This window comes from Cantharellus anzutake (assembly GCF_015039405.1).
Source record: "Cantharellus anzutake strain C23 chromosome Unknown EI90scaffold_17, whole genome shotgun sequence".
NCBI lineage: Eukaryota > Fungi > Basidiomycota > Agaricomycetes > Cantharellales > Hydnaceae > Cantharellus > Cantharellus anzutake.
Window position 1 is genome coordinate 806823 of NW_024066967.1, and position 17115 is coordinate 823937.

A 17115-nucleotide genomic window follows, 5' to 3' on the forward strand; every position below is an offset into this window, starting at 1 on the left:
GTATCACCACAGTGGTTCGGAATACGTACAACAGCGGGTAAAAAAAAATGGGCATTGGTATAATGATTACGATTAGGTTCCTAATTCCTGTCTTCCGAGGCTCTCCATAGGTCGTTCAATTTGGTCCGTGGCACCGGTTTCAGTCGCCCACGCCCAGGTTTGGGAAGTAAGACAGTTTCAACTTTATATGCAAGTCCTGAGGCATCCGATGCAGCTCTTCGCCCAGGTGTTCGCCTTCTTCCCCCTCGTGCATCAGTATTCGATTGCTCTGGTTCAACGCCGCCCGCCGTGGATGAATTTGGCATAAGGGCCGGTGCTATTTCCCGGGCTAATTCTCGTACAAGAACGGCACCATCATTCTGGCTGAGTTTTTGCACGGCATTGTGAAAACCGTAGCGTTGAACAAGAGCTTGCTTATCCTGTGAGGTGTCGCAGATTGCTCGGAGGATGCGGAGCAAGTTGAGGCGAACAATAGCTTTGTTATGATTAAGTCGTTCAACCAGCTTCTTCAGGAATTTTGGAGATGCCGAAATGGCCAGAGTGATGGAAGATGATATTCGAAAAATTTTGATGAATGGGTCCAGTAGATTTTCGAAAGAGTTGGCCTTGGCGTTGATGAAGCAGTTGACCACCTGATCCACTGCTGTGGCTTCGCCGACGATATCTTCGACACGCGATGTTTCATCTTGAAGCCTTTCCAACCATCAGCAGCGTCAAGGCCTTTTGGTAGTTGAAATGGACATACCACGATAATATTGCTTCCAAGGCGCTGACCTGGAAGTATGGGTCTGATAAGAGATTTAGATAAACGGATAGGCCATTGTGTTGCCATAGCAGTGATCTGCAACTCTTCCCGGCACTTGCTAGGTCACAAAGTATGGGCAGAGCAAATTGTTTGAGAGGCGAGTTGACGTCGATGATCCTCAACAAGTGTGGAATAATTCCAGCTTGTGCCGCCTCCTCTTGTCGCAGCTTATTGAGGCGACAGAGATTGAAGCAAGTTTGGAAAATGTGATTGGACGTTTCCTGAGAAGGCGAAAAATTGAAAAGCGCACAGCGCATTGTGCAGGATAACCTACGGTGGTTTGGGAGTCCATGGCTTTAGCAAGAATTTGCACCAGGATTTCAATCGCATTCGAATTCTGAAGGACATCCAGAAGTGTCGAATTCATTGAAAGATGTTTAATCGCCTTCAACATCGTTACGATGTATTCAGGGTCGAGAAGTTCACATGCACGTAACAGGCCTTGTTGAGGTGGGTCAGACAACCGGAAAGGTAATAGTGACACTAGCGTACGTCGAATCAGTTTTCGAGTCCCAAGAGCTTGGCGCACATGGCTGTCCGATTGCGAGACCTGGCAAAAGATGAGAAGTATTTGCAAGGCCTTTGCTTTAGGCTCGGGACTCGAAGCGTGCTGAGACGCAATGATACTCAGTAAAGCAGACGTCAGAGGGTCCAGCAGACCCTCCCGAATGAACATCCTGCAGAAGTCATTTTTAGATGTGGGACTCTGTCGAACATGATTATTAGAGCGGTCGACGTACAAACTGGAGCAACTTACTTGCAGTTCGAAAACACTGGCTACACCGCTCAAAGCGTGCACAACGAGGTCTTTCTGCTCTGAATAATCCTCGTCGAGTAGCTCAACGAGGACTTTAAGTCCTCGACAGCTACATGGAGTTGTTGGGATCTGGAAGACTGGAAGTTGTCTAGTAGGCACATACGAAATGAACATTTGTAGGGTCAGCATCGAGGATTGGCAAAGAAGTTGGACAAAGTTGGAGGCTTCCGAACGACATTCCAAGGAATATTTCTTGCTTGTGAATGCTACAATTAGTGAGTGAAACTGCGCTGCACACACGAGCTATTTGGACCACACACCCATGACGACAGGAATACCTCTGCAGTAGTAAGATAAAATTGTATGGAATCAGCTTAGTTGGTATCGCATTGCACAAACATACCCTATTAAACAGAAACTCTCCAGGATGCCTAAGTCATTTGTGACTAGCTGGGATATGTTGATCAGGCTGATCCCAAATAGTGGAGTGAATATTTACCATATTAGTTAATTTGAGAAGGCTGATTAGGACATCCCGAGAAGGTCGTGATTCCAGGATCTCAACAACAGCAAGGAGTCCGTGGGACAAAACGAACTGAACTTGCATGTCTGGGTTTTCTGTGAGCACAACTAACTAGAAGGTGCATCAGAAGAAATAAAGGGTGTCGCAGAGTTTCCAGCCCACTAATTGATGGCATATCTCTCGTAAGGTGTAATCAGCAGCAGTGGGAACAAGTTGGTCCACCAGCTGAGAGATTAAAGCGCACAGTCGAGCAAATCTGTCCCGAATGAGGTTAGTCTCAAGATCGTTCTCGGCGAACTCTTCATCTATCTACGGAATCGCACTTGAGAACAAGGCACTCAGTCGGAATAGTCTGCTCACTTCAGCGAACGGGTCGTCATCGCCCAGGTCATCGTCACCGAACTAGAATTTGTTCATGGAAACGCAATGAGAATGGACCATGAAGGCTGCTCACCCAGGACTTTCTCGAGAGCCGCGTGGTCAGTTGCAGAGTTGAAGCGGAAGAGCTTGGGACTCGGGAAGGTTGAGCACATTTTACCAATGCATCAAACACACACTTACGCGCATCGTTTGAGGTCGCAAATACATCTTCATAATCTTCCTCATCGCCTTCGATGTATCTGCCAAGTTTACTCTGGGTATGGAGCCAACGCGCCTCCGACTTGCCCACTGATCCACTGCCCAACGATAACGAACGAGTATGCCCTGCAGATGGGGGGCAATCGAAGAGAGACCCGGCCTTGTCGTTACACTCCTGGAAGCCAAGGAACTAGAGGGAGAACGAGGAGGGGATGAGGAAAAGTTGCTTGAAGATGAAGGTCCGGACCGTGACCGAGGTTGTGTATACCCGAGGCCTTTAATGTCATCGGGATGATACAATGTTTTCCGAGCAGTAGTCCTCATCTGTGATAATTGTTGGGGACGTGGCGGAAACCCCGGCAGTATGTACACTGACTTTGAATTCCTTGACCTTTGCTTGAAGATCGTTATCTTCATCTCCAGCGATGTCGGAATAGTCTTCAACAATCGGGGGTAAATCCTGCAGTTGTTCCGAAACATCAAGACCCTTTATGCTTGGACTCTTAGTGGGCCGAATTGTTTGCGCATTGTCTTCCATCTCGCACTTATCCGCATCGACAGACTTATCCGCTGCGTGAAGGTTATGGCGCGCGAGATTTATCCGGAGAAGGGAAAGACACACCTCTGAGTTTTTCGAGAAGGATATTACCCTCAAAGTCGTCGTCCCAGTTATCGTTGTCTTCTTCCGGTTGCTGGATGAGTACTCCATTGGGGTTCTTGTCAACAGGGAGTAGTTGGTTTGACAGAGGGAGAGAAAGGCCGTGCGAAAAATTTAACAGGGGATTATTGCTGCTCGTTCCGTTTTTCGAAGTGGGTAGTGTTGGTGAAACTATTCGACGATCACGTTGTTCAAAAGGAGAAACTTGATCTTTTTGCCTCAACGGCCGGGAAGGTGCTACCGAAATGACAAACAGTCAGTATCTTTTTGAGCCAATAGCCGAAGACGAACACTTTAAAGCTTCGTTCCATTCTTGCACCTTCTGCAAGGCTTCATCAAAATTTGAAAGGGAATTCTCCCCCGAAATGCCATCAGTCTTCAGTTGCTTTCGTACAGATACCATCCAGTGATGCTTGAGTAGCTTTTTAGCTGAAATTCGCAGGTTACAATCCTTCTGAAAACAGTGATAAAGGAAATCCTTCACGATCTGGGGGTAAAGGAGTCTTAGCCAAGACAAGGCAAATCAAGGAGGCAACTGACAGCAGAAGCGCCCTCAGGTATTGGTGGGGAATCGTCTTGTACAATGCGAAACAAAGCGGGCATGGGGTCCAAGAAATGGTATGGGGGCTTTCCTTCCAGAAGCTCTATAACGACGCATCCCACACTCCTTTACAGATCGTACGATAAGAAAGTGTTTCGATATGACGCTGGAATAATGCATACCAAATGTCGGAGGCCGTAGTTGCGCCAGATTGCTCGATAACCTCCGGCGCCACTTAAGGACGTTGTTAGGATATGATTCAGAGTCTCTGCTATTCAACTCACTCCAATATGGGGATCCGACCACAGCCGCGTCATTGATGGCTCCGTTATGGGTGGTCGCCACCCCAAAATCCGCAAGTTTCACACGTCCATCTTTGTTTGTAAGTAAGTTTGCTCCCTTGATATCCCTGTGGATAACGCCTTGTTCATGAAGGTACACGAGACCTTCCAGAACCTAAGACTGGATAAGTGACAGAAGAAAAGTCTCCATAAACACCTAACTTGTGAGATATAGACAGCGACCAAGTTCTCAGGAAACTTCCCAAATTTTTTGCAAATATTATGGAGGGAGCCGTTTTCACAATATTCTAGAATAATGTATAGATATTCACGGGTTTTGACGAAGCCCTTGTACTTCACGATGTTTGGGTGCTGAAGTTGTGTGCATCAGTGCGGCCGCAGGCAAAATCATAATGAATTCGAACATTCAAATTTTTTAGTAGATCTATCTCTGACTGTCGCATCGTCGTTAGCATGACCCAATTGCCCAATTGATGAAGGGTAAGAAGACTCCACCATGATCTCCCCAAGCTCAGCCTTGGGTATGCTGGATAACTGGATTTGCTTAACAGCAACGGTTTCTCCAGTTGTCCAATTCAACGCCCCTAATCGCAGAGGACAAGATATAATGAGGTGGAGATCAATGGCTAAAAAGTGGGTGGAATGTACGGTAAACTTGGCCGAAGGCACCTTTCCCAAGTAGATCCCCGAGTTGCTGCATTGAAAGTAAATAGTAAGTATCAAGAGGATAGGGGAACGCACGTAATTGGCGATGGTGGTACCCATCCTCGGGGGGGTTCAACGTGGGCAAACCGCCCCTGACGACGTGCAGTATCAACTTGAAGCAATGCACAGCCACTACCGCGGTTTGCGGTATTGCAGCAATATGCCAATATTGGTCAATCTAACAGGCTTGGGTTTTCGCAAGGATCCTAAATGAAGATGCATTGGGATATTCAAGAGAAAAAGCGTTTATGGAACACCAGATGACTACAGACGACCAAGCAAAAAACGAAAGAAAAGGCAGCGATGAGATATAGGTTATGTGGGGCCTCAAATGGAAGACAATTGAAGACAGGGTAATTGGGTGTGGACATGATGGACATAGGCTGTGGAAACTACATAATAACACATCTGCAGCATCCGCTACTGTGAATGTCATCATGCTCCCTGAATTGTTTTCCCTCTTGAGACTCGGGTAACGGTAACGGCGGATTCATTGTCATGGGCGACCCAGGAAAAGATTTGGGAAGCGAAGTGCGAGTGTCTGGTGGTGATGTTGGGGGTGGTGCTAGTGAGGTCCGCTGGACAGAGCGCCGATTCCTGGCTCGCATTCCCAGTTCGGCTAGCTCTACGTTGCCCACGTGGTGTGGAGAATTGTGATTTGCTGCCTCAGGGTGTATTCCTTCATGGGTGACTACCGCCAACTTTTGAATAACATCTGCTTGGCTCCCTGGAGTGGCTATGAATGTTGTAAAGTCGTCACTGTTCTGCCCTCGTGCGAGCCTAAGTTTCTTCGCAACCGTAGGAAGGATCACATCGTCCCAATTGCCCGATGGGGGTATAATGTGAGTGTCTGGCTGAGGGGGGATGGCATCGGCAAGCGGGCCGTCATGCGATGGGACCTCATGAGCAGAGCGAGATCGCGACATTAAATTCTTAGGCCTAGAAATGGACTGCTTTCTGGGGCGTTTCTTGGCAACGACAGCACTCGGAATGTTTGCCGATTTATGTGTGAGAGCAGCATTGGATCGAGGCACGTTCTCAGTCTGGAGGTTAGAATTCGACCGTAGAGTCACGGCAGAAGCAGGAGGCGCAGAAACGGGTGGTGTCACTTTGGGCGGTGTGACTGCGCGATTGGGTTGGGTTGGGCTCTGGGTTCCTAATGTCGGCTCACAATCATTAATTGTTGCACCGTCGTCAGCCTCTAAATCGGTCAACGGAGGTTCGTCCAGCATGTACTCGTCTTCCCACTTATGAACAGACGAGCCAGGACGGCTTGAGCTCCAGAATGATTCTGCGTCAGGAGAATTGACGGGTGGGTCGTATCGAGTTCTCCAGCTGCGGCGTCGTGTATAACTCCCTGGGGGGTGCCCCCCCATTGCAATCTCTAGCATTTCTTTGGTGCCGGCCAAGATTTCGCCTCTACCCCCATTCCTTCCTCCTCCTTCACGTCCTTCTCCACGATACCAGTGTTCATATTGATGAGGCTTGTCATCTTGTTGCGACGCCTCATAGGAGTCGTCTTCTGGATCTGAGTGACAAGCCGAGCCATTGGTCTTGAGATTACTGCTAATAGTTCCAAGAATGTTATGAGGGGCGGATCCATTGTAAGTCGTCGGGCTTGATGGGTCATGAGGAAGTGGGTTGCCATAAGAAGACGGATTTGGTTCTCGTCGAGAGGATGAACGTGCTCGGGGTGTTGGCTTTGGGATGCGTGAGGGGAGTTTCGAGCCAGAGGGATTGGGGCGGAATTCAGATGAAGTTGCCTGCAGTACTGGTGCTTCTTGCTTATGTTGTGTGTTGGTATGGAACGGACGGGGGGTAGAGTATGTGCGCACACGACGGAAGGGCACGGGCAATGCTGTCGATGGAGGCGACGGAAATGACGATGCAGCTTGGGAAGACCGCACCAGAGCAACGTTCACGGAGTTGTCAGGCAGGCTGTTGAAGCCATTGCCCTTAAGGCCTGAACTGCTGGTAGAGGCTGTATAATCACCTCGGTCATTGATTGGGAGCATATGATGGGTCGGGATGATAGGAGACTGATCACCCGAAAGCATAGAATGGGTGGATATCCGCCTGTCCAGGCGACGGGACTCATCCTCAAGCCCTGTTGCAATCTCAGAGTAAGCCCTTCGTCACGTCATTAGAATAGAAAAGCGAACTCTTCCTAAGGGTCGGAACTATCTGGTCTTCATATAGATCCCTGTCGTAATGGGAGAGGTGAGGTGGAGTGCCTGCTGGAGCAATCAAGGCCATGATCGACAGATTAGAGCAAGTGACAAAAGAGGGGGGGAAGGAAAAAATAATGAAAGGTTAAAGGAGTGGACGACACGTCTAGGGCGTTCTCGTCTCTCTCGATGAGTTGAAATACAATGTAAGGAGACCCGAGATAAGAATTGATTTGGGGCGGAGGCGGACTCGAACCGTGTGGCGGATGCAAGTGAACGATCATGTGACATTAACATTAGTTGGTCGAATTTGTCTATTTGTCCGGAGTTGGTCCGTATTGTCATCATTGTCTTCAGAGAGTCTGTAGCTTGCAAGCGGAGTTGGCCAAATTCACTGTTCGGCCATAGTCGTTGTCACAAATCCTTCCACTCCCCCTCCCTTTTTCGGTCCACTCAAGCCAGGAGCCTCAATTAGCGCTCAGAAGCCTCTCGCCGCTATTTAGCTCAAGAAGCCGCTTGTCACCACTCACGCAGGCTGTACAGTATATAGCCTCTATATAAGTACACTACACGACAACGTCACTATTTATGTAAAGCATCCGTAGAGGGTTGAGAGATAGCATTGCCTACACGTACGTGGACCTTACGGCCCACCCACAACCTCCTAGCGCTATGGCTGAATTGGATCATTCAATTTATGTTAACCCACCAGATGGGAACACGCTACCTCAACCTCGTCCGGGCAGGACGCGAATCACTCAGCACATCTATATATAGCCAGACCCATTTACTTAGTTCATGCCATCCCATACGCCCTATCTTGGTTTGAACTTCGTTTACTGTCCTCACACCACTTGCGCCAATCCAGTGCGGTCATGCCCCATGCTCATTGACTTCATCATTCCGACCTCCCACATACACATACACATGGCCCCCACTTTTTTTTTTGAGCGGCATAAATCAAACAGTATGGATGCACGCCAAAATGAAACGTCCACTCATCTATCCGTCCAGTGCTCACACTTGTACTCGGCGTTCATTGGAAGGAAATTATGCATCTTTGTGTGTACCATCTATATATTTCAAAGTCCCAGAACCATATCAGAATATGTAGAGGCTATAACCGCGTGCAATCCTACCTCAAAATTCCTGCCCATTCCTACCCCCTAATAAATGGTATTCGTAGCCCGGACAGCAATGCCCGTGCGCGGTCTTGCGCGCCTTTGCCCCTGGCATTCGTAATGAACTGTATGTGTATCCCAGGCAATCGGGGATATGAATCTACATTGACCTCAATTTGGGGAAACAGGCCCATCGCAGTTGGTGGTAGTCCGAAGGCCACAACTCCGGATACAGCGCTAGGACTTGTAGAACTGGACGATGGCGAAGGCATTGGAATACCGCGGAAATCTCGAAGCTTGGGCAACACAAAGTCCACCAATGATCCGACAAATTCCCACATTTTTTCCCCTCTCAGTTCAACCTGAGCTGATATTTGCAGCCCAGCGCGAACCTTGAACTCCGCGACCCCGGACTTGGATTTAATAATTTGCACCCCGAGGGAATTGGAATTGCCTCCTCCGTGGTATGACTCGCCAGATAGCGCCTTGAATGCCATAGCTGCCGACACTAGGGCATTTTTGCTGGTGACAGCCTCCTTCACCATTGTATGAAGGATGATGCGCTCGAGTCGCGTAACGTTCTCGGTAGAGATGGGGAGGGCGGAAGGTCGGGGCGGTCGGTTCCCCTTAAGAGGCGATAACTTCCGATTGGATTGGTAGGGGTTGGAGGGGTCTAGCTGTGAAAGATTGGGTCCATGGGTCGCATGGGCAGCATGGGTGTGCGAATAGTGCAAATAGAGGAGATCATGAACGAGGGTATTGTTATAGTGGCTGGCGAGCCGGGATGGGTGTGTAGGACCGATTTGGATATGGACAGGTGGAATTCGTAGGATATGGCGCGGTTTCCAACGCCCAACCATCAGCGCTGACCGGCAGATAGTTGACAAACACAAGAATGCATTCGGCCAACTCCGCTACAACAGCTACATAGGGCCTGACTCAATGTGGGTCTGTCCAGGGCAAAACCAATAAAATGCAAACGACCATCCTCGATTCTCATAGTAGCAAGGAACACGAAAAAAAAGATATTAAAAAATAAACGTTGGTGGCCACCCAACAAAAGAGCATGGTCACATGACTGATACCCCCGTCAGTTTGCAAACATCCATGAGTGCCAACCTGGTGTTGAGGGTGAAAAGGAAGCGTAATGATGAACCGCTCGATGCTCTTGGTAGATGCCCTGCGCATTATGAATCCCTATTTTATGGTTTTTTCACAGGTGGATTTGCACAGTTGTCGACTTGCGCCGAAAGAAACAACGCGAGGCCAACGCTGGCATCTTCAAGTATTTGGAGACGGTGCAGGGAGATGAGGAATTTTTAGACGTTGAAAAAAGGCGAAGCTTGGAGGTAGGGTGGTTATGGACCTGAACCCTCGCGGATGTGAATGAATGTCACTCAGACTCGTGTTGCTTCATACTCGACAAACCCGAACACATCAAGCGCATGTGCGAACCATTCCATATCCTCCGTCAAATTGTTATCTGGGACCGCCAAGAACCGCGTTACCACTCCTAGATTCACAATAAGAAAAAGCACGGTACCTGATGTGGATGAGTTTGCGCAGACAGGATCCAGTATTCGGTGAGTTGATGAACCACTCAAGCCGACAATATTGCCCATGGCCACCCATTTTCAGGGAAATTTCACGAGATGCCGTTGGTTTTCGCGATGCGATTCCTCACGGCGCCACACTGCGCAGCAGCGGCGTGGCTCCATCATCCACAACTGGCGATTTTCGTGATTCCGTTTCAGGTTTTGAGATGGAGCAGTTCAACCGCATGGTCCAAGAATACCTAACAGGCTCGTTGAATGCTTTGTTATGTCCTTGTGCTTATTAATGATAGCATCACCACTTTAGTGAACGATATCAGAGTTGACAGATTCGCCAGTGCAGGGCGGGTGGTGACATCTTCTGAAATTGAAGACGAATACGTATATGATCTATTCCTTCTCCAAAGACAGAGCTCAACAGAGCGAATGGATTTAGACTCCACCAATGTTGGCCTGGTGTACGTCCCTTCTTGGGCCAGAATAAGTACGGTTCTAATCCTGGGGTAGTTTTTTGCAACCCGAAGATGAAATCGAATTCATAAGTTCCTCTGACGATGAAACCGAGCCATATGAAGATGATGTCGACTCAAACGGTGCGCGTCATAGTTGAAATCACTACCCCTCATCGTAATGTCTCATATCGTGATTCAAACAGCCGAAGATAACCCACTCAATGATTATCCAGACGAATCCGGGGGTTCAGACGCAAGTGTGGATGTCTTTGGTGGTGAGTTCTGCTGGCCTGACAAACACTCAGAGGATGATGTCGTGTTGCGTTGTCAGACGGCGATTACGACAGCGAATATGACTTTTGAAGGGTGGAGGTTATTTTGCCGTACATTACCATTGTGTTAGTTTGATGATGCTGATAACCATGAATGACTCCAGGTACGAGTCGTGCCAGAAAAGGCGACGGTGATACGGCTAAGTGTGTGTGTTTGTTAGGACCACTTCATGAGCACGGTACCTGGACTTTTCTTACACAGAAGCCATATCTAAGAGTAGGTTGGAGAACACCCATCAAGCAAGATGGGAGGGGAAATACAATTGTTCATCAAGATAGCAATCTGTCTTGACTTGCTGAAGAAATTACAGATTGGTACATTTGAAATGGTCGCGTTGTCTTCCCCAGGCTCAAGTTGTGGACAAATATCACAGCTGGTCGGTTAATTAAAATTTTGATCGTCATTCTGTGATGTACGGGGCACGAGATAGCCACAGGATGAGAGGCTTTTACTTCAGAAATTACACCGCTTCATCCAGCTTACATGGGGTCAGGAGGTCTATGACTTCGATAGAGGCCTTGCAATCGGCCGACTCCGGCGGGATTGCACTGCCACTCTTGGTATGCATAAAAAGCACGTTCTCGCAGATTGAACACCTACATGTACTTGAACGTCAGACGTTGAGGCAACGCCAAACTTTACGTTGGACCCGGTCAGGATGGTAGCGAGTATCAGGGCGGATCGTCATCCTCGTCACCCATTCACGTCAACGTTTCCTTGCTAGTGGTGAGTTCCCAGCGTAGCTGCCTTTTGGCAATGATGAGATGTTCGTACTAGAGGCTATTGTTGACCAGTTATCGCTGGATTGATATAGCATTACTCTCTGAGCCGTGGCATTTAGTTGTGATCTGCTGTTCGGAGAGATGCTGACATTGGTTCATTCTTAGGGAAGGCAAGCGTGAATTATTTGGGCAACTGCACCAAGGATACGTAGTTGTATATTTAATATTATGCGGACGCATAAACATCGATGTTTTATGTAATGAGCACCTAAACTGATTGAAAATACAGGGCCAGCGTGCATGGGGAACCATGCGATGGTGTAGCCTAGGAGAAATTTGAAGTGGGAGAGAAGGGCGAACAGAGGCGCTGAATGAGGCCAAATTCTTCCTGCCAAATGAATAAGGAGACGTGCCATGAGTGAGATAAGGCAGGCATCATCATCCAATGTGGTCATTGCATCAGAACTGATCTCGAGGAATACATCGCTATTTTGGACCAGTAGAGCCCTTGGAACCTGATAAAGTGGCATAACACTGTGGGAAGTAAATGGCCGTAAAAAACCATTTTTGGTCTGGTTTTTGACCATTTACCATTGTTTTCGTGATATTTTTTTCATTGTAAATTACAATATACGTTTCACGATGCTAAATACCAGACTCTTCCCTGCATAAATTACCACTCAATTCATGGTATTCGAGCTGCGATGTATTGTACAAAGGTCAGAGGTATGGACGGCCGGAGTTCGGTTAGTCATCGTCGTCGATTGACCTTGCGAGCTTGCAACTGCGATCGATGATGGCCCAACGACGGGAATGCGTACGTACCATAGGGAAATCGGCCACATACTGAAGAGACCGAAGCGAGAGCGATAATTTGAGTGTAGTAAAAGAGGTCGGTGCCAAGGCAGCATCCATGTAAGCACCGCTATCTGAGACAAGGTCAACGAGGTGACGCATGTTCTCACAAGCGACGTTTTGTGACGTGCTCGGGGATTTGAGTCCACAGCTACTTCAGCTCAATAGTGAGAGCCATGAAATTCAAACACTCCTACCCAGACGAAGGATAAGTCCCTAAATTCAATTCGTCGTTTTTGGGCCCACATTGTGGAAACTTTGTCACCTCCCCCGACAATGCATGATTTCCCTAGCGAGGCATAACCAAGAGCTCGATTATATGTTGGTACGGCTTGTTGTAGACATTAGTAAACTAGATCGCGACTTTGCGATGGGTGGAATTGTCAGGAATGTTTCTTGTCGCGAGGAGCCCCAAGTATGGAAGCTGGCACTTAAAGATGTAAGGGTAGGTGGGCAGAGACTGTGGCGCTTAGACTGAAATCGGACTAAGTTGTTCTCGGCAGTTTCCATTCCACTCAGTGCCTTATCCTCTCGACCATACCATACACGTTCTGCAACCTGCTCATTTCCTCCCAATTTGACTATCCTTTCGCTATGCAACTAGCTACTCTTCTCAGAAGTGGCAAGTACTTATGAATATGGACACTGGGCATGCTGCCTCACTGACAGCGATGCCATGAATGGCTTCCATCTGGACGTGTTTCAACGCGTCTTTACGCGTCTTTAACTCATTGGTGAATGAGAAATAGCATTTATTTATTTATTTATTTTAGAAAATCGTCAAGCCTCTCACAGCAAACAGGAATCTATGTTACCCAAGGGTCACACCTGTGGTAGAAAAGCTCGTGCATCTGCTTAGGGCGTAGTTTGGCCCCATGTGCGCTCATTAGTTTATCTCCCAACTACCTCTTCCCCCACTGCTGCCTTGCTAATTTCCCCCTGTGCTAGTAACCAAAAAACGCGACTGGAATTCGAAAGCGATGATAATGACCAAGGCCCGATGACAACCACCTCTACTAGTACTGCCAAAAAAGAACCCCCGTGGCCGTCACTATGATGGCCCCACAACAGAAGAAAGTCTGAATCGATTAACCTGGCCCACTCAGAAGGAAAGACTGCCTCGCGAAGTTGTGCGCAAGGGTTGAAGTTCACTTATGGTATCTTCTACCGTCTTATTCACAGCCCGAGACTTCCTCCACTTTCATTAGGTTATGCTCTGTCAAATCAACCTCATCAAAATCGAATTGATGCTCGACTTTTATGCTACCCGTCTCTTGCTCGCACTCAACTCCGTACTTTTCTCGTGAGCCCAAGGCTTCAATCCTGCGTTATGCTTTCCGGATCGGGTCTTCTTCGTCACTCCTCGAATTGACCTTTCTGTCTTTTGCTCACCTCAACTCGGTTCATTTCCTCACTTGCAATGACTGCTATTCATTGCAACGTAACCTAGAGTCTCCGCTGTATATCGCCATAAATGTAGTTGTAAATGACGATAAATAACCACGTTTTTCACCAAATTAACAATATTGTAAATGACGAAATCCGACTGGTAAATTACAAAATGCACCCTTGTAAATTGACCGTTTACAATCGTTATCGTGGTGGAGAATCATTAAAAAACAGGTCATCTACCTCCTTTAACGTGGTAAAGGAATCCTGGTAAAATGCAATGGACCACATTGTAAAACACAGTTTTAATCATGTTAAAAATGAGTGTATTATACAATGGTTAAGATGATCTTTTACGCATCACTAATTCCCTCTGTGATAAGAAAGCGTACACACCATGCCCGATATGGATTTGATAAGGGCTTACGACGAATCGGTGACCCTCAACGACAAAGGTTTGTGAATTACGTGGCATCCGTGTAGAGTGGTGTTCAAGCCCTCCCCTCCACCTTGACGATGGCTGGGAATGGAGGGGGTTGAACGCCAAGAGTTCACCAGCCGGTAGATTCAGAGGTGGGAGGTCGGGTACGTTCGGAGGTCCTGCCGGCGACTCCACACGAGGTATTCGAGGACGTAACGGCTTATAAAGGGAACACGACCCAACCACGAATTACTGCGACCTCCACTTCAGTGGTTTGTCTTCAACATCTCATCCACTTGCGGCGACTTCATGACGCGGCATATGCCGATGGAGGAGATATCCATTTCCTCCAACGACAGGTGATAATCCGTGCAGCCACTTTCTGGCACCCTGTAGTCTTTCCTGAAATGGATGATCACAGTCGATTATCTTGGTCGTCACGCTCCCATGTGGTGCCCTTATCTGAATCCTCAGTCCGTGCTGTTTATGGTCCTAATCTCACACGGCCTTCCCGTCAGCGACTGTCTAGTGCTGCATCAAATTCGACTCGTCACAGTCGTCTGGAGTACGTCTTATGCCCTATGCAGCAGTTGATGTCTCTCACCCACCAGATGGTTCCCAATTGGTTTCAGATCAGAAACGGACTGTGGTGGAGACATCCTTTATGCGCCCCGTCCCAGACAGTCGTCATCTCATTTGATTCAGCCCTGGCTATACGGACAAGATAGCCGCCCCATATCTCCTGTGCCGCGCTCACTCGGCTCTCCACTCCGTGACGATACTAGTGTTGGAGCATTCTCTTCGATGAACTGGTCATTGAACGCGCCCTCATCAACGTGCAATGCTCACACTGTGAAGGATTCAAACTCTCTTCGCACGAGCACACTTCGCAGCGCTCACATGGACAGTATGGCGAGAAGATGGATTCGATGGCTTGCAAAGGGAAGGAGTAAAACTTGGGCCTCTCCATCCATCCTTCTCTTGTCGATCTTGATTCGGTGGTTGGTCGGACTCGGGGGATATTCAGGTGCGCGTACTGACCCCTTCATCCATTGAGCGACAGTTTTCTGATGCAAAAGCAGGCGAGGGGACCCCACCTCTCTATGGAGACTTCGAGGCACAGCGGCATTGGATGGAGCTGACTTTGCACCTTCCAGTGTCGCAGTGGTACAAGTATGACGTTCTTTACTGGGGATTGGACTACCCTCCCCTCACAGCATATGTGAGTTGGCTGTGTGGCTATATGTACGTTTGTGACCCTTAAATTGTGTAACTTGTCTTTGACCACCACTAAAGAGGGGAGACTTTTGACCCTCGGTGGTTCGCACTAACGGACTCTCGTGGCATTGAGTCTGACGGAAGTAAGGCATACATGCGAAGCACGGTTATTGCTTGGGATATCATTATCTATTCCCCATCGATTTGGTGCTTCTCTCGGTGCTGGTTGAAAGCAAGGTCCCAAAGATCTCAGGTTTGTTCATGGATAAGAACATAACTTCTCTCTCATTACTCGCCTACAATTAGACGATTGCCATGCTTACTCTACTCTTGCAACCCGCCCTCCTGCTCGTCGACCATGGGCATTTCCAGTAAGGACACGCAATTGGCAGATATACTTGACCTCATCTATTTCAAGGTATAATTCCATTATGCTGGGCCTCTGCATTATTTCTTTCAATCTGTTTCACGAAGGACATGACATACTTGGTGCTGTCGTCTTCACCCTCGCTCTGACTTTCAAACAAATGGCCCTATACTATTCCCCTGCTATTTTTGCCTACCTGTTTGGAAAGTGTATCTATCTGGGTGGAAAATCGGGGTGTGTCCTTAACTCCGTTAGGGTAAATACTATGCTAAAATGACTTATAGGCTATCTTTATTCTTGGCCCTTGGCATCACAAGCCTGACAACGCTTTGTTTATTGTTTTCCCCCTTTCTGCGAAGTCCATTTCCAGTTTTATTCCTGGAATCCATCCATCGGATCTTCCCAATTTCCCGAGGTCTCTTTGAGGATAAAGTTGCCAACTTTTGGTGCGCCTCTAACATTCTCATGAAATGGAGAGAAAGATCGTGGATAAAAGGCCGTTTACCCCTCTTCGCGACTATTCTTACCACGCTAGGGTTCCTACCTAGCATGTTGCACATGCTGTACCTGTCGTGGATGTTACGGCCCAGACTGGCATCAAATGAGGGTTGTACCGGATCTCCTGGGAGCACGAACTCCATACGAAATTTATTTCGGATGCGACGTCCTGCTGCTCCTACGATAATCCTCTTACCATACGTATTAGGTAATTGTGCCTTTTCGTTCTTCTTATTCTCGTTTCAGGTGCACGAAAAGTCGATCCTTCTTCCCCTGCTACCATTTACATTGATGATGGGCGGCAGGGAGGATCTGGGCCCTTCCGCGGTCGGAGTTTGGGAGTGGGGCGTGTTATTAAACAATGTCGCTGTGTTCAGGTATGAAACCGGTTTCCGCAGATCCACCACTCCTCATTGCTTCGATGACAGTTTGTGGCCATTGCTACGTCGTGATGGCCAGACTTTGCAATACGTAGTATTGACACTGTTTTGGAACTACCTCATTGGACACAATCCATGGACCATGCCGTCTTCGTGGCTCAAAGTAATCACCCAGGCAAGGGTTGTCCTCGTGACCACTAGTGTTCTCGCTGATGTGCTATTGAAGGGATCGTACGGTGGATTGATTTGTCTGCATATACTTGAGGTCTTCCTAGCACCTCCCGTGCGCTATCCCGACCTCTACGTGGTTCTGAATGTTGTACTATGCACCGCGATATTTGGGATGTGTTGGTTATGGGGAATGAAGCGACAGTTGGAAGTCGGATGGTCAATATCTTGGGTGGATGCGACACCATCCCGGAATGGGGCCGTGCTAGACACCCGCAATGTTAGAGCAAAATTGGAATAATGATGTGTTGGAAATTCAACGGCTACTTGGGGGCATAGCGTAGGCCCAACTTGGCCTTGACCGACGCGACGCATGTGTGGATGGCTATCTGCAGTACGCGTCATTATGCAGCGACGATGGAAATAAGGTGGCGTGCCGAAACCTCACTTTGACTTTCTTTATTCTATTTCATCTAAACACAGCGCCTTGAGCGCCTTGATTCCTCTTTGGCCTGGCGTACTACGCGCTGGGTCCTTGACTCTTATCTACAAAATGCTCACTTTTTCGCTGCATCCTGCCTCCCTCAGCTGTTCACTCAA

At 48.1% G+C, this 17115-nt stretch overlaps 5 protein-coding genes across 5 annotated transcripts; 2 read left to right on the plus strand and 3 right to left on the minus strand.

Moving 5' to 3' along the window:
• Positions 1–80: 80 nt before the first annotated feature.
• EI90DRAFT_3145216 (uncharacterized protein) lies at positions 81–4865 on the minus strand (the record flags this gene model as incomplete). Its single annotated transcript, XM_039065245.1, has 24 exons — positions 81–693; positions 746–1026; positions 1080–1246; positions 1298–1511; positions 1563–1671; positions 1726–1828; positions 1883–1902; positions 1966–2012; positions 2062–2196; positions 2248–2394; positions 2446–2487; positions 2540–2598; positions 2647–2790; positions 2856–2988; positions 3041–3234; positions 3287–3559; positions 3614–3809; positions 3863–3989; positions 4046–4097; positions 4148–4319; positions 4367–4516; positions 4570–4599; positions 4661–4749; positions 4814–4865. The coding sequence occupies 24 exons, from the start codon at positions 4863–4865 to the stop codon at positions 81–83; spliced, it is 3549 nt and encodes a 1182-aa protein (XP_038917560.1).
• Positions 4866–5066: 201 nt separating this feature from the next.
• On the minus strand, positions 5067–7144 carry EI90DRAFT_3052367 (uncharacterized protein). Its single transcript, XM_039059935.1, has one exon. The coding sequence runs from the start codon at positions 6925–6927 to the stop codon at positions 5263–5265; it is 1665 nt and encodes a 554-aa protein (XP_038917561.1). The 5' UTR covers positions 6928–7144; the 3' UTR covers positions 5067–5262.
• A 614-nt stretch (positions 7145–7758) lies between these two features.
• Positions 7759–9205, minus strand: EI90DRAFT_574356 (ribosomal protein L5 domain-containing protein). Its single transcript, XM_039067821.1, has 2 exons — positions 8178–9205; positions 7759–8111 (listed from the first exon to the last, which is right to left on the minus strand). Exon 1 carries the CDS (start codon positions 9017–9019, stop codon positions 8198–8200), a length of 822 nt encoding a protein of 273 aa, XP_038917562.1. The 5' UTR covers positions 9020–9205; the 3' UTR covers positions 7759–8111; positions 8178–8197.
• Positions 9206–9266: 61 nt separating this feature from the next.
• EI90DRAFT_3121889 (uncharacterized protein) lies at positions 9267–10527 on the plus strand (the record flags this gene model as incomplete). The annotated part of the gene is made up of 8 exons (XM_039063445.1): positions 9267–9330; positions 9393–9508; positions 9561–9742; positions 9798–9988; positions 10056–10170; positions 10220–10305; positions 10368–10439; positions 10496–10527. 8 exons carry the CDS (start codon positions 9267–9269, stop codon positions 10525–10527), a joined length of 858 nt encoding a protein of 285 aa, XP_038917563.1.
• A 4257-nt stretch (positions 10528–14784) lies between these two features.
• On the plus strand, positions 14785–16816 carry EI90DRAFT_3145218 (glucosyltransferase; the record flags this gene model as incomplete). The annotated part of the gene is made up of 8 exons (XM_039065246.1): positions 14785–14911; positions 14967–15129; positions 15181–15355; positions 15409–15473; positions 15521–15703; positions 15754–16344; positions 16396–16549; positions 16574–16816. The coding sequence occupies 8 exons, from the start codon at positions 14785–14787 to the stop codon at positions 16814–16816; spliced, it is 1701 nt and encodes a 566-aa protein (XP_038917564.1).
• Positions 16817–17115: the final 299 nt, after the last annotated feature.

What these genes read in the sequence shown, in the direction of transcription:
- EI90DRAFT_3052367 (XM_039059935.1), bottom strand. Translation starts at nt 6,927, where the DNA reads ATGCTTTCGGGTGATCAGTCTCCTATCATCCCGACCCATCATATGCTC.
- EI90DRAFT_574356 (XM_039067821.1), bottom strand. Translation starts at nt 9,019, where the DNA reads ATGGTTGGGCGTTGGAAACCGCGCCATATCCTACGAATTCCACCTGTC.